Source organism: Elephas maximus, chromosome 25 (assembly GCF_024166365.1).
Source record: "Elephas maximus indicus isolate mEleMax1 chromosome 25, mEleMax1 primary haplotype, whole genome shotgun sequence".
Lineage (NCBI taxonomy): Eukaryota > Metazoa > Chordata > Mammalia > Proboscidea > Elephantidae > Elephas > Elephas maximus.
This window is the reverse complement of record NC_064843.1, coordinates 41,024,797-41,041,398: the sequence shown is the minus strand read 5'-3', so window position 1 is coordinate 41,041,398 and position 16,602 is coordinate 41,024,797. Positions and strand designations below refer to the sequence as shown.

Sequence of the window (16,602 nt, the reverse complement as noted above, 5' to 3'; positions counted from 1 at the left end):
ATTGGCATGTTGTGGGGTTGTTAACCGATGTCATAAAACAATATGTGTAGTCACAAGGTAATTATGACCCCAAGAGGCAGAAAGGGCCACATAAACCAGAGACTGTATCAGCCTGAGACCAGAAGAAGTAGATGATGCCTGGCTACAAGTGATCACTGTCCTGACAGGGAACACAACAGAGAACCCCTGAGGGAGCAGGAGAGCAGTGGGATGCAGACCACAAATTCTTGTAAAAACACCAGACTTAATGGTCTGACTGAGACTAGAGTGATTCCAGAGGTTATGGTCCCCAGACCTTCTGTTAGCCCAAGACAGGAACCATACCCAAAGCCAACTCTTCAGACAGGGATTGGACTAGACTATGGGTTAAACAGTGATACTGGTGAAGAATGAGTTCTTGGATCAAGTAGGCACATGAGACTGTTGGCGTCTCCTGTCTGAAGGGGAGATGAGAGGGTAGAGGGGGTCAGAAGCTGGCTGAATGGACACCAAAAGAGAAAGTGGAGGGAAGGAGTGTGCTGTCTCATTAGGGGCAGAGCAATTAAGAGTATATAGCAAGGTGTTTATAAATTTTTGTACAAGGGTCTGACTTGATTTTTAAACTTTTCACTTAAAGCACAATAAAAATAAAAACAATGTGTGTACTGACTGTTTAATGAGAAGCTAGTTTATTCTGTAAACCTTCATCTGAAATACAGTAAAAAAGTTTAAAAAAAAGAAATCTTGATATTGAAATCCTGGATCCAGTTGCATTTCTTGAAATGTTTTCCTTTGTCTTGCTCGATACCAGTGTCTAAGGTCCCTAGTCTCTTATCTGTTTGGGGTTTTTCTCTTATAACTTTATATTTTCTTTAGACTATAGTGGTGCATGGAACTTAGTGCCATATACTCTTTCTCTGTGTCTGTATTCATATCCTTAAACAACTTGTGAACTTTAATGATTTTGACCATCGCATATTATGATGAACCTATGTTCTCTCTGTCATTGTCTCACCCGTATTTCTGCTTGTCTATAAAACATCCAAAGTTTATTCTCAAACTTACCAGAATTTGAAATCAGACTGTTTTTCTCCTAAACCAATCTCTTTTTCTTTACATATTCATGTTATGATATCTTCAAGTGCAGTGTTAAAAATAAATGGTCCAATTTTTGCAGAAATAATCTTTCAAGACTTCATAGAAGAGATACTTCAGTTTAGGCTGGGTAGTTTTGTAATACACAACTCCAGTAATTTAATGGTTTACAAAAGTAGTGGAACCGAAGAGGAAGTAAGGAAATCAGGACAAGTACATATGTACTTTCAGCATATTGTGAAGGTGGATGTTTTAATAAATGATGCTGGGCAAATAGATATCCATTTAGGAAAATATAATATTGGACCATACTTCATACCATACACAAGATAAGTTCCGAATGATCTAAGATCTAAATGTAAAAAAAATTAATCCACAGATACACCGTGGCAAATTCCTCTATAACCTGGGCATAGAAAAAGCATTTCTAAATCTGGCTGAAAATCCAGATGCATAAAAGAAAAGATTCATAAATTTGACACTGGAAGCAAAGACAAATGACACACTTGAGGAAATATTTGCCACATATATCCAGATATGAAGAGTTATTTCCTAATGTAGAATGAATTTTAAAATTTGAGGGAAAAATAAAAACAAATATCAAATAGAAAAAAATAGGCAAAATACATGAACAATTGACAAAGTATGATACAACATTGGCTCTTAAGTGTATAAAAAGATGTTTAACTTTACATCTAATGAGATAAATGCAAATTAAAATTACACTTAGATACATAGCATTCTCACCTTTTATATTCCCCCACTTGTCTGTCAGTTTCTCGTACTGTGGGATAGTGTGTTGCTGTGATGCTGGAAGTAATGCCACTGGTATTCAAATACCAGCAGGGTCACCCGTGGCAGATAGATTTCAGCTGAGCTTTCAGACTAAGACAGATTAGGAAGAAGGACCTGGCAGTCTAATTCTGAAAAGATTTAGCCAGTGAAAATGTTATGAATAGCAGCGGAACATTGTTTGATATAGTGCTGGAATATGAGCCCCTCAGGTTGGAAGGCACTCAAAAGATGACTGGGGAAGAGCTGCCTCCTCAAAGTAGAGTTGACCTTAACAACATGGATGGAGTCAAGCTTTTGAGGCCTTCATTTGCTGATGTAGCACGACCTGAAATGAGGACACAGTGGCTGCAACAATGAGCTTAAGCATAACAACAATAGTGAGGATAGCGCAGGACCAGGCAGTGTTTCATTCTGCTGTACATAGGGTCGCTATGAGTCGGAACCAACTGAATAGCACCGAACAACAACAACACCTCTTACACTGACAGTATTTCAGAAGGTGACAAAACACTGTTGTCAAGGTTTTCATTTGGCAATGCAAAATGGTGCTACCATTGTGGAGGGAAGCTTGGCAATATCTAACAGATGGAAATGTGCATATACTTGGATCCAGCAATCCTACTTCTTATAGGGCTTTACCCTGAAGATTCACATTCAACACTTTGAAAATACATTTATACCAGGTTATTCATTGCAGCATTATTTGTACATAAAATGTTGGAAGTAACCTAATGCCCATATATAGTAAATTGGTTGAAGATATGATGGAACAGCCAATGAGTTTTTATTCTGCAAAGCTATAAAAAAGAATAAAGAAGATCTTCCTGAGCTGTATGGCGTGAATTCCAGTATATATTATGAAAAAGCAAAGTGTAAAAATTGTTTAAAAAAAAATGGGAAATAAGAAAATTACATATGTAACTTCTAGAGCTAATGAATTTAACAGAGTTGCAAGGTACAGGTCAACAATCATTTGGGTTTCTATACACTAGCAGTGAGAAATCTGAAAGGGAATTTGGGGACACAGTTCCATTTTCAGTGACATCTAAGAGAATAATACACCTATGAATAAATTTAACCGAGGACATGAAGGACTTACACAAAAAAAATTACAGAACAGTGCTGACAGAAGTTAAAGAAGACTTAAGTAAATGGAAAGATGTTCCATGTCCATTTATTGGAAGACTTAATATCGTTAAGATGTCAGTACTACCCAAAGCAATCTATAAATTCAATGCAATCCCAATCAAAATTCTAACAGCCTTCTTTTCAGAAATGGAGAAACCAACCATCAACTCTATTCAATGGCAAGAGGTCCCCAAATAGCTAAAGCAATGTTGAAAGAGAAGAATAAAATAGGGGGACTCACACTTCCTGATTTCAGAATGTTCTGTACTGCTACAGTAATCAAAATAGCCTCATGCTGGTATAAAAATAGACACATAGACCAATGGAATAGAATTGAGAGTCCAGAAATAAACCCATACGTTTATAGTGAGCTGACGTTTGACAAGGGTGCAAAGTCCATTCAATGGGGAAAAAAATGATGTTGAGAGAATTGAGTTTCCACATGCAGAAAGATGAAATAGCATCCATGCCTCGCACCATACACAAAAACAAATTTAAAATGGACTGAGGATCTAAATGGGCAAACTGAAACAGTAAAATTCTTTGAAGGACAAGCATGGGCAATGCTGTCATTCCTAGCTTTTAACAGTGGATTAATTAATAGACCTTCTTTCTATGCAAATAATGGGTGGGTTCTGTGTTTTTATGCCAACTGCGCCCTCCCCATGAGGTGTTTATGTAAACGCACTATGCCAGTGGAATAGACATTTATCCAAAGAGGAGAACATTCATATGGCCACGAAACATGAACAAATGCTCAGTGTCATTAGCCATCAGGGAAATGGAAACCGAATCCACAATGAGGTACTGTTTTACTCCCATTAGGATGAATAAGATAGAACAGAAAATAACAAATGTTAGTGAGGATTTGGGGAAATTGGAGTCCTTATCCGTTTCTAGTAGGACTGCAAAATGGTTCAGCTATTGTGGAAAAAATGTGGTAGTTCCTTAATGAACTGAAAATAAAGCTACCATATGACCCAGCAGTTTTACTCCTAGGTACATACCCAAATGACTTGAAAGCAGAGACTCATAGACTTGTATACCAATGTTCATTGCAGCACTGTTCTTACATGAAATGTTGGAAGTAACCCATATGCCCATCAACAGATGAGTGGGTAAACAAAATGTGGTACATACGTACAGTAGAATACTCTTCAGCCAGTAGGGGTAGTGAAGTCTTGATGCATGCTACAGTATCGGTGGAACTGAAGACATTATGCTGAGTGAAATAAGTCAATCACAAAAAGACAAATACTGTATGACGTCACTTATATAAAAAGTAAAGGCAAATGTATAGAGGCCAAAGTTGATTAGTGGTTACTAGGGGCGGGAAGGAGAGGGAAAAGGGATTAATGTGATAGAAAAATCACATTGAGAAAAGGTAGGGTTGCATAGTCAATTATTGTATTTGTTGTCAATAAGTTGTATACCTGTAAACAGTCGAACTGGCAAAAATTATATGACAGGTATATTTACAACAAAGACAGAAAAAGAGTAGCTGCTGAGACTCTGTATAACCAGACACCTAATGGGATTTGTTTCCTTGACTTGGAAGTTTGTTTTCTTGACTAGTGAATTGGCCTAATAATGTGTTTGATTTTGAAACTTCATTTTGTCATGAGCTGCAGCCTGCTCTGTGATTGGTACGCACCTTGCAGGGATTAGTCAGTAAACGATACAAATGAAGCGTCTGTGGCCTACCATGAGAGTATCTGTCAGTTTGTGGCCTTGGTGGGAGGGCCACGCCTTGAAATTAATGAGGAGTTTGTGTATATACGCAGTCAACTCCTCAGAGGTTTTTTTCAGGCAGAAAAAAGCAGGAAGAGAAGCAGCAGAAAGAAGCAGAAACAAAAAGAAGAAAGAAGCAGAGAAAGGAGTCAAGGAACCTCCCAAAAGATCTGTAACACAGGTCAAGGGCTGTAACACTGAAGACAGCATGATGCCACAAAGGGTCGTAGTGGCAGAGCCAGCAGTGACAGGTCCAGGAGGGGCCCAGCACCAGAGCCGGTGACCACAGACAGCAGGACCAAGAGGATCTTTTTCTGAGGGGCCCAAGAGGAGCCTATCCTTGGAGCTTAGAGGAGGCCTGCGTGTCAAGTGGAACTGAGAGAGCTGCCCTGCACTGAAGGGAGACTTTGCCTACTTGCCTCCTGATGCTGATCCTGAGTTGTAGCCTGTTGGTCCTGATCATGAGTTGTACCCTGATCCTTAATAAACTACTAAACTGTGAGTATGGTCTGTGGGTTCTGTGTGGCCATTGCAAAGGTTGATTGAACCCTGAAGAGAAGCAGAGAGTACTGTGGGGAGGACAGCTGTGTCAGAGTTGGTAAACAGGTTGGGGGAGTGGAGGTCTGTCGGACCTCCACTTCAAGGGAATCAGCCTTGGGCTGATGCTGGTCATTATCCCCCCGAAGTTGAGCAGGTTCGGATGCTACTACTATGCCATTTTCACACATACACTGTCTCTTACCCATGGAAGCCCGCCAGACTGAGTGACTTTTTATATCTATCACTCCCTTTTTATAATAGGAAAAGTCATGAAGGAGATTTCCACATAGGTCAATAATAGAAACTGTTATTGCCAAGTGTCTTAGGCTGTTGTTTTAGTCATCTAGTACTGCCATAACAGCAATACCACAAGGGGATGGCTTTAACACAGAGAAATGTATTCTCTCACAGCCTAGGAGGCTAGAAATCTGAATTGAGGGTGCCAGCTCCAGGGGAAGGCTTTCTGTCTCTGTCAGCTCTGGGGGAAGGTCCTTAATCAGTCTTCCCTGGTTGAGGAATTTCTCAGCGCAGGGACCTGGGGTCCAAAGGACACACTCCTCCTGACTTTTGTTTCTTGGTGGTATGAGGTCCCATGCCTGTCTGCTTGCGTCTCTTTTATATCTCAAAAGAGATTGGCTTGAGACAAGATCTAATCTTGTAGATCTCAACAACGTAACTGCCGCTAATACGTCTCATCAACATCATAGAGATAGGATTTACAACACGTAGGAAAATCACATCAGATGACAGAATGGTGGACAATCACACAATACTGGGACTCATGGCCCAGCTAAGTTGACAGATACTTTTAGGGACACAATTCAATCCATGATAGCTAGATTTTCTAGAGACTCAAAACCAGTGAAGTGTGTATATATATATAGAGAGAGAGAGATTGCAAGGAAATGACTCACACAGTCGTACAGACCAGCAAGACCCAAGTCTGTGGGTCAGGTGTCAGGCATCAGGCTGGAGGCTTCTCCTGATTCACGTAGCTGGAGGGGCTGATGAACCCAAGATCCACAGGTTAGATGGCAGGCTGCTGGCTCATGTCTGCCGAGGCTAAAGAGTCAAAGGTCATCAAGTAAGACAGCAAGCTGCTTGCCTAAGTCTCAAGACCTGGAGGTCAGATGCTGATGAGCTGAATGCAGGATCCAGAGCAGACAAAAAAGCTAGTGAGCCTTGCCAGAAATTTCACATATATTAGATGCAGGCCACACCCCCATGAAAACTCCACTTCGGCTGATTGGCAGCTCACAGCAGATCCTTTCATGGAGGTGATCACATTACATCAGATCTCATCATAAACGTGACTACATCGCTATACAACTGCCAGACTACATCACAACTGCCAAACCACTGAGAATCATGGCCCAGCCAAGCTGACACACAACCTTAAAGGTCACACCAAGTAATAGCAAAGTGTTATAGGCAGTATGTATCAGTGTGTCTTTGGCTTAGAGGGTTTTAGTAGAAGAAAAAGTCTAACTGTAATAGAAGCTATTTACAAGACAGAATAGTGTCTGATGCTTACTTGAGAAGGTCCTAGTCTGGCTGACGTGTTGAAGAGGTTTTTGATGTGAATTAACTGGGTTGCAATAGCTAAACCCACTGCTGACAAGTCTGTCTGACTCATAGCAACCCTCTAAGACGGAGCAGAACTGCCTGCCCCGTAGAGTCTTCAAGGCTGTAAATCTTCATGGAAGCAGACTGCCACATCTTTCTCCTGTGGAGTGGCAGGTAGCTTCAAACCACCAGCCTTTTGGGTGGCAGCCGAGTGCTTTTACCACTGAGCCACTAGGGCCCTTCGTGGATTGCAATAGAAAGTATAATTTGTAAAAGTGGAATATAAATGAATTATTGGAAACAAATTGTATGTATTCTCAGTTACAAGTGTGGCAATAAGAATGCTATTAGCTGCTGTAAAGTCAGTGCCGACTCATGGTGACACCATGTGTGCAGAGTAGACCTGCTCCGTAGGGTTTTCAAGGCTGAGACCTTTCAGATGCAAATGGGCCTGTTTTCCCAGCTGCTACCCTTTCAGCTCATAGTTTGAGTGGTTAGTGTTTGTGCCACCCAGGGACTCGGGCAATGAGATACTGTCTGTCATGAGAGAATGCAGCACAGCCCACTTATGGCTACTCTAACGGAACACTTTATCTCTTCGGCAGAACCGAAGCCAAAAAACTACCCCTGCTCCTCCTGCCTTCTGGCTGTCTCCTGTCAGCAGTTCCTCAGCCGACGTGTGCTTCAGATCTTCCCAGGTTTATGTGCAGGAAATCACTTCCATCCAGGGGCTTCAAGCCCAGGGCATCAGAAGCAGCCAGAGCCGCAGGATTCTGATCAGAGGTGCTGGAGTGAAAACACAGAAGGTCAAGAGAGAGATGAAGTCTCCAGATTCTTGTGTGGGAGGACACTGAAGAGAGAGACTTCAAGGGCATTCTCCAGCCCACCCCAAGGACGGTCAACAAGCCCTAGAGAAGGCAACACAGTGGTAGGAGCAGAGCCCAACTCAGCCCAGAGGGTAAACTCCGTGGAAACAGATGACGGGTTGAAGGACTTAGAAAGCTCAGGATTTGGAGCAGTCACCTGTAGAGAGGATGAACCAGTCTGTGGCCTGAAATTGAAATTCATCACCAACCAGAAGTCCCTCTTACGGGAGAAGCCCTATGTCTGTAGTGAGTGTGGCCGAGACTTTAGTCACAGGTCAAATCTCACCACACACCAGAGGACACACTCAGGTGAGAAGCCTTATGTTTGCAGTGAATGTGGCCGAGGCTTTACCCAGCAATCAGTCCTCCTTATGCACCAGAGGACACACTCTGGAGAGAAGCCATATGTGTGCAATGAGTGTGGGCGAGGTTTTAGGCACAAGTCAGACATCATCAGACATCAAAGGACACACACAGGAGAGAGGCCTTATGTGTGCAATGAGTGTGGGCGAGGCTTTAGCCACAAGTCAAATCTCACCACACACCAGAGGATACACTTAGGGGAGAAGCCTTATGTTTGCAGTGAGTGTGGCCGAGGCTTTACCCAGAAATCATACCTCCTTATACACCAGAGGACACACTCAGGGGAGAAGCCGTATATGTGCAGTGAGTGTGGCCGAACCTTTAGCCAGAAGTCAGACCTCATCAGACATCAGAGGACACACTCAGGGCAGAAGCCTTATGTTTGCAGTGAGTGTGGCAGAGGCTTTTTCCGGAAATCACACCTCCTCATACACCAGAGGACACACTTGCGGGAGAAGCCATGTATGTGCAGTGAGTGTAGGCGAGGCTTTAGCCAGAAGTCAGACCTCATCAGATGTCAAAGGACACACTCAGGGGAGAAGCCACATGTTTGTAGTGAGTGTGGCCGGGGCTATAACCAGAAATCAAACCTCCTTATACACCAGAGGACACACTCAGGAGAGAAGCCGTATGTGTGCAAGGAGTGCGGGCGAGGCTTTTACCAGAAATCACACCTCCTTTTACACGAGAGGACACACTCAGGGGAGAAGCCATATGTGTGCAAGGAATGTGGCCGAGGCTTTAACCGAAAATCAAATCTCATTAGACACCAGAGGACACACTCAGGTGAGCAACCTTACATGTCACTGGAGTGTGGGCGAGGCTTTAGCCAGAAGTCATGCCACCTCCACCAGGGGACACACTTAGGGGAGAAGCCACATGTGTGCAAGGAGTATGAGCGAGGTTTTAGCTATAAGCAAAGCCTCATTAGACATCAGCAAGCTCACTCAGGAGAGAAGCCCCATGTCTGCAGTGAGTGTGGCTGAGGCTTTAGCCAGAAGTCAGACCTCCTCAGACATCAGAAGACACACTCGGATTAGAAGGTTTGTTTGCAGTTAGTGTGGTCAGTGCTTTAACTTTAAATCATTCCACTTCACCCAGTAGAGGACACAGAAGCTCAATGTGAGCAGGAAGAATGGGCAAGAATTTGGGGAAAAGGCACACCTCATTATACGTCAGAGAACAGCTTTTTTCGGGGAGGAAGAGGGAAGCATTATGTGGGCAGGGAGAATGTGAGGTGCTTTAGTGATAAGTTACGCTGCCTCTTGCTCCAGGAAACACACTCAGGGAGAGGAGCTGTGTGGGCAGGGTCTGTGGGTAGAACTTTATTCCAGTGTTCCTCCTCAACTGACTTGAGGACAAAATTTTGCCTACAAATCACTACTTCACCCACTTCTGAGGGGGTTTCTAACTAGACAAATGTTTCCACATCCTATAACCCAACGGAATAGAAAATGAGAAGGCTTACTGAAGTAATCTAAGAGCGGTTAGCTTGTTTTCTTTTCACACAACTATTCTTTCCCATGCTTTGTTGTCCTTCCATTGTGGTAAAATTTTCCTTTAATAAACCATACCTCAGGCTGTGTTCCTCATCTGTCCTGAAAGCTACATGGGATTCAAATTGGCAGTCCATGTTTCTTGAATGAATTCAACTCATGAGAGAAAATAAGTCCTAGATACATTTATTGGCGAATTTGATCCTTTGCATGGGGAGAGCAGTTATCAAGGTTTTGGAGACAGAGGCCAGGTGAAGAGAGGGAATGTCCCATAATTCCAGGGGCTGGATTCCTGCTTCTCCTACCTGATCGCTTTTTTCTGTACTTCACTTGGCTTCTGTGAAAGCTCTCTTTCCTGGTTTTCCTTCTTTCTAGTCTCTACTCAGGTCTGGTCTGCTGAATCTTTCTCCACTGTTCAAAGTTCTGTTCCCTAATGCTCTGGTCCCAGTCAACTCTCCCTTGCCCTTAAATCAGCCTTCCAGAGCCTTCCAGATTCCAGGGTCAGAACCAAACTTCTCCATGCCCAAACTTCCCCAGTCCTGTTGCTTTGGGCTTCTCGTCTACTCCCTATGTCAGATGGACACATTTCTAATAGCAGGTGTAAGGTCCTTTAGCCATGTCCCCTCAGCCCTCTGATCCTGGGACCCAGTCCTGCTCGTGACACTTTGACATTGTTCTAATAACTGCTCAGAGACAACCTAGCCGTACCACCTGCGTTGGTTTTCCCTCCAAGGACCTGACCCTTTAGCCACACCTGTCTCTAGTGCTCTTCCTTCAGAACCCAAATTGCCCAGTTTTTTGACAACTGTGCACGTCCTGGCTCTTACCCTGTGTCCTGGGGCAATAGCTGCTCACTAGAGAGGGTTGCCTCGGCTGCAGCAAATTTGTTTCCCAGGTCCACAGGATGGATATCAGACTTCGAGAATCGGAAAAAGTAGTGTTCTTGACACCCCATCAAAGCAGGGTATGGAAGAATGTCAGAGGAGTCCCTGGTCCCACGGCCTGTACCCACTTTTCCTCACCTTGAATTCAGGTTTCCAGAGGTTTCTATGTCTGCTCAGGTGGGGGAAAAGGGTGGGAGTGACTGGGAATGTGGGCCCCCATCCTTTGCCACATTTGCCGTGGTGTCCCTTTGCCAGAACTCCCCCCTCAACACCAACATTGTTTCCAGTCAGAACTGGAAGCCACAGGGAAAGTGTACGTGGATATGTAATTGTGTTGGTTATCTACTGCTGCTATAACAGAAATAACACAAGTGAATGGCTTTGACAGAGAGAAACTTATTCTCTGACAGTCTAGGAAGCCAAAAGTCCTGATTCAGGGTGCCAGCTCCAGGGGGAGGCTTTCTCTTTCTGTTTGCTCTGGGTGAAGGTCCTTGTCATGGATCTTGTCCAGTTGAGGAGCTTCTCAATGCAGGTACCCTGGGTCCAAAGGACACATTCTTCTCCTGGTCCTTGTTTCCTGGTGGTATGAGGTCCCTATGTCTCTCTGCCAGCTTCTCTTTTATATTTCAAAAGAGATTGGCTTAAGACACAATCTAATCTTGTAGGTCTCATCAACATAACTGCCACTCCTCCATCTCATCAACATCATAGAAATAGGATTTACAACACATAGGAAAATTACATCAGATGACAAAATGGTGGACACAATACTGGGACTCATGGCCCAGCTAAGTTCACGGATATTTTGGGGGATACAATTTAGTCCATGACAGCTGAGTCTCTAGAGAAGCAAAACAAGTGACTCACGTATATATAGACAGACATTGATCACAGGAAAATGGCTTTCATGTGGTTGTAGAGACTGGCAAGTCCCAAGTCCCTGTGTCAAGCTTCAAGCTGGAAGCTTCTCCTGACTCAAGTAGCTGGAGGGGCTGATGAACCCAAGATCCATAGACCAGATGGAGGGCTGCTGGCTCATGGCTGCCAAGGCTGACAAGTCCAAGACCGGCAGTTGAGACAGCAGGTTGCTTGCCCAAGTCTCAAGAACCAGATATCAGATGCCAATGAGCTGAATGGAGATCCACAGCCGAGGAAAAAGCCAGGGAGCCTGGAGCGAGGAAAAACTTTACAGGTAGGGGATGCAGGCCACATCCTCGTAGAAACGCCCCTTCAACCGACTGGCTACTCAGCAGATTCTTTCATGGAGGTGATCACGTTACATCAGATCTCATCATGGGCGTGACTGCATCATTATACAACTGCCAGACTACATCACAACTGCCAAACCACTGAGAATCATGGCCCAGCCAAGCTGACACACAACGTTAAAGATCACACCAAGTAACAGCAAAGTGTTATAGGCAGTTATCAATGTTTCCGAGCCCTGGTGGTGCAGTGCTTAAAGCGTTTGATGGCCAACCAAAAGCTTGGCGGTTCAAACCTGTTAGCTGCTGCTTAGAAACCCTATGGGGCAGTTCTACTCTGTCTTACAGGGTCACTGTGAGTCCGAATTGACAGCAGCGGGCACGGGTATATATCAGTGTGTCCTTGGCTCAGGGTTTTACTAGGAGAAAAAGTCTATAATAGAAGCTGTTTACAAGACAGAATAGTGTCTGATGCTTACTTGAGAAGGTCCTAGTCTGGCTGACATGTTGAAGAGGTTTTTGGTGTGCATTAACTGGATTGCAATAGCTAAACCCACTGTTGACAAGTCTGTTCAGAGTCATAGCAACCCTCTAAGACAGAGCAGAACTGCCTGCCCCATAGGGTTTTCAAGGCTGTAAATCCTTTTTTTTTTCCAATTGTGCTGCAGGTGAAAGGTTACAGCTGAAATTAGTTTCTCATACAAAAACCCATACACTCATTGTTATGTGACCCTAGTTGCACACTCTTCCGTTCCACCCTGAATTTCCTGTATCCATTCAATCAGCTCCTGTTCTTTTCTGCCTTCTCACCTCGCCTCCGGACAGGAGCTGCGCATTTACTTCCGTGTATCTACTTGAACTAAGAAGCACACTCTTCGTGAGAATGATTTTATGGTTTATAGTCCAGTCTAATCTTTGTCTGAAGCGTTGGCTTCAGCAGGGGCTTTAGTTCTGGATTAGTAGAGAGTCGGGGGTTCCTCCAGTCTGTCAGACCATTAAGTCTAATCTTTTTACTAGAATATGAGTTCTGCACCCTACTTTTCTCCTGTTCCATCAGGACCCTCTGTTGTGTTCCCTGTCAGGGTGGTCATTGGTGGTGGCCAGGCAGCATCTAGTTCTTTTGGTCTCAGGCCGATGGAGTCTCTGGTTTATGTGGCCCTTTTTGTCTCTTGGGCTAATACTTTCCTTGTGTCTTTGGTGTTCTTCATTCACCTTTGCACCACGTGGGTTGGGACCAATTGATGCATCCTAGATGGCTGCTTGCTAACTTAAGAACTCAGTCGCCACTCCCCAAAGTGGGATGCAGAACATTTTCTTAATAAACTTTCTTACGCCAACTGACCTAGGTGTCCCCGGAAACCATGGTCCCCAGACCCCCACCCCTGCTACTCTGTCCCTCTGTTTGATTGTATTCAGGAAACTTCTTAGCTTTTGGTTTAGTCTAGTTGTACTGATTTCCTCTATATTGTGTGTTCCTTCTCATCACCTAATTCTCGTCTACTGTCTAGTTAGTGAATACCCCTCTCCCTCCCTCCCACTCTAAACTCTTATTCATCAAAGAATGTTTTCTTTGTGTTTAAACATTTTCTTGAGTTCTTACAGTAGTGATTTCATACAGTATTTGTCCTTTTGTGACTAATTTCACTCAGCATAATGCACAAGGCTGTAAATCTTCATGGAAGCAGACTGCCACATCTTTCTCCTGTGGAGTAGCAGGTGGATTCAAACCACCAGCCTTTTGTTTGGCAGCCGAGTGCTTTAACCACGGAGCCACTAGGGCCCCTTTTGTAAAAGTGGAATATGAATGAATTATTGGTGGGAAACACTGTGTTGTGTGTATTCTCAGTTACAAGTGTGGCAATAAGAATGCTATTAGCTGCTGTAGAGTCAGTGCCGCCTCATGGTGACACCATGTGTGCAGAGTAGACCTGCTCCGTAGGGTTTTCAAGGCTGCGACCTTTCAGAAGCAAACAGCCAGGCCTGTCTTCATAACCACCACCCTTTCAGCTCATAGTTGAGTGGTTAGTGTTTGTGCCACCCAGGGACTCTGGCAATGAGATACTGTCTGTCATGAGAGAATGCAGCACAGCCCACTGATTGGCTACTCTAACGGAAACCTTTCTCTCTTCGGCAGAACCGAAGCCAGGAATCTACCCCTGTTCCTCCTGCCTTCTGGCTGTCTCCTGTCAGCAGTTCCTCAGCCAGCATGTGCTTCAGATCTTCCCAGGCTTTTGTGCAGAAAATCACTTTCATCCAGAGGTTTCCAGCCCAGGGCATCAGAAGCAGCCAGAGCAGCAGGACCCTGATCAAAGGTGCTGGAGTGAAAACACAGAAGGTCAAAAGAAAGAAGAAGTCTCCAGATCCTTGTGTGGGAGGACACTGAAGAGAGAGACTTCAAGGGCATCCTCCAGCCCACCCCAAGGACGGTCAGCAAGCCCTAGAGAAGGCAACACAGTGGTAGGAACAGAGCCCAACTCAGCCCAGAGGGTAAACTCCGTGGAAACAGATGACGGGTTGAAGGACTTAGAAAGCTCAGGATTTGGAGCAGTCACCTGTAGAGAGGATGAACCAGTCTGTGGCCTGAAATTGAAGTTCATCACCAACCAGAAGTCCCTCTTACGGGAGAAGCCCTATGTTTGTAGTGAGTGTGGCCGAGACTTTAGTCACAGGTCAAATCTCACCACACACCAGAGGACACACTCAGGTGAGAAGCCTTATGTTTGCAGTGAGTGTGGCCGAGGCTTTACCCAGAAATCAGTCCTCCTTATGCACCAGAGGACACACTCTGGAGAGAAGCCATATGTGTGCAGTGAGTGTGGGCAAGGCTTTAGCCATAAGTCAAATCTTAGTACACACCAGAGGACACACTCAGGGGAGAAGCCTTATGTGTGCAGTGAGTGTGGCCGAGGCTTTACCCAGAAATCAGTCCTCCTTATACACCAGAGGACACACTCAGGGGAGAAGCCATATATGTGCAATGAGTGTGGGCGGGGCTTTAGCCAGAAGTCAGACCTCATCAGACATCAAAGGACACATTCAGGGGAGAAGCCTTATGTGTGCAGTGAGTGTGGCCGAGGCTTCACCCAGAAATCATACCTCCTTATACACCAGAGGACACACTCAGGGGAGAAGCCATATGTGTGCAATGAGTGTGGGCGAGGCTTTAACCAGAAATCTCACCTCCTTATACACCAGAGGACACACTCAGGGGAGAAGCCACATGTGTGCAAGGAGTGTGGCCGAGGCTTTAACCAGAAATCATACCTCGTTATACACCAGAGGACACACTCAGGGGAGAAGCCACATGTGTGTAAGGAGTGTGGGCGAGGCTTTTACCAGAAGTCACACCTCCACATACACCTGAGGACACACTCAGGAGAGAAGCCGTATATGTGCAAGGAATGTGGGCGAGGCTTTAACCAGAAATCGCACCTCCTTATACACCAGAGGATACACTCAGGGGAGAAGCCATATGTGTGCAAGGAATGTGGCCGAGGCTTTAACCACATATCAAATTTCATCCGACACCAGAGGACACACTCAGGTGAGAAGCCTTACTTGTGTCTGCAGTGTGGGCAGGTTTTTAGTGAGAAGTCAGATCTCCTCCTCCACCAGGGGATACACTCGAGAGAAGCCACATGTGTGCAAGGAGTATGAGCGAGGTTTTAGCTATAAGCAAAGCCTCATTAGACATCAGCAGGCTCACTCAGGAGAGAAACCCCATGTCTGCAGTGAGTGTGGCTGAGGCTTTAGCCAGAAGTCAGACCTCCTCAGACATCAGAAGGCACACTTGGATCAGAAGGTTTGTCTGCAATTAGTGTGGCCAATGCTTTAACTTTAAATCACTCCATCTCACAGCAGAGGACACAGAAGCTCTATGTGAGCAGGAAGAATGGGCAAGAATTTGGGGAAAAGGCACACCTCATTATACGTCAGAGAACAGCGTTTTTCGGGGAGGAAGAGGAAAGCATTATGTGGTCAGGGAGAATGTGAGGTGCTTTAGTGATAAGTTATACTGCCTCTTGCTCCAGAAAACACGCTCAGGGAGAAGAGCTGTGTGGGCAGGGTCTGTGGGTAGAACTTTATTCCAGTGTTCCTCCTCAACTGACTTAAGAGGACAAAATTTTGCCTACAAATCACTACTTCACCCACTTCTGAGGGGGTTTCTGACTAGACAAATGTTTCCACATCCTGTAACCCAACGGAATAGAAAATGAGAAGGCTTACTGAAGTAATCTAAGAGCAGTTAGCTTGTTTTCTTTTCACACAACTATTCTTTCCCATGCTTTGTTGTCCTTCCACTGTGGTAAAATTTTCCTTTAATAAACCATACCTCAGGCTGTGTTCCTCATCTGTCCTGAAAGCTACATGGAATTCAAATTGGCAGTCCAAGTTCCTTGAATGAATTCAACTCATGAGAGAAAATAAGTCCTAGATACATTTATCGGAGAATCTGATCCTTTGCATGGGGAGAGCAGTTATCAAGGTTTTGGAGACAGAGGCCAGGTGAAGAGAAGGAATGTCCCATAATTCCAGGGGCTGGATTCCTGCTTCTCCTACCTGATCGCTTTTTTCTGTACTTCACTTGGCTTCTGTGAAAGCCCTCTTTCCTGGTTTTCCTTCTTTCTAGTCTCTACTCAGGTCTGGTCTGCTCAATCTTTCTCCACTGTTCAAAGTTCTGCTGTTCACTAATGCTCCGGTCCCAGTCCACTCTCCTTTGCCCTTAAATCAGCCTTCCAGAGCCTTCCAGATTCCAGGGTCAGAACCAAACTTCTCCATGCCCAAACTTCCCCAGTCTTGTTGCTTTGGGCTTCTCTATGTCAGATGGACACATTTCTAATAGCAGGTGTAAGGTCCTTTAGCCATGTCCCCTCAGCCCTCTGATCCTGGGACCCAGTCCTGCTCGTGACACTTCCACATTGTTCTAATAACTGCTCAGAGACAACCTAGCCGT

At 44.8% G+C, this 16,602-nt stretch overlaps 1 protein-coding gene across 3 annotated transcripts in view; it reads left to right on the top strand.

Annotated features, from left to right (window-relative positions):
* LOC126067516 (zinc finger protein 343-like) overlaps window positions 1-15,988 on the top strand; it is a 29,988-nt gene extending 14,000 nt beyond the window's left edge. The window contains exons 4-5 of one of the 3 annotated variants that reach the window (XR_007515426.1): window positions 7,440-11,635; window positions 13,783-13,860. Coding sequence is in view for 2 of the 3 variants with exons in the window: in XM_049869510.1 (XP_049725467.1) it covers window positions 7,440-8,849; window positions 13,783-15,305 (2,933 nt within the window). In the remaining variant the exon portion in view is untranslated. Of the gene's footprint in view, window positions 1-7,439; window positions 11,636-13,782 lie in introns of all 3 variants that reach the window. The other 2 variants (XM_049869510.1, XM_049869511.1) reach the window with 2 other exon arrangements.
* Window positions 15,989-16,602: the final 614 nt, after the last annotated feature.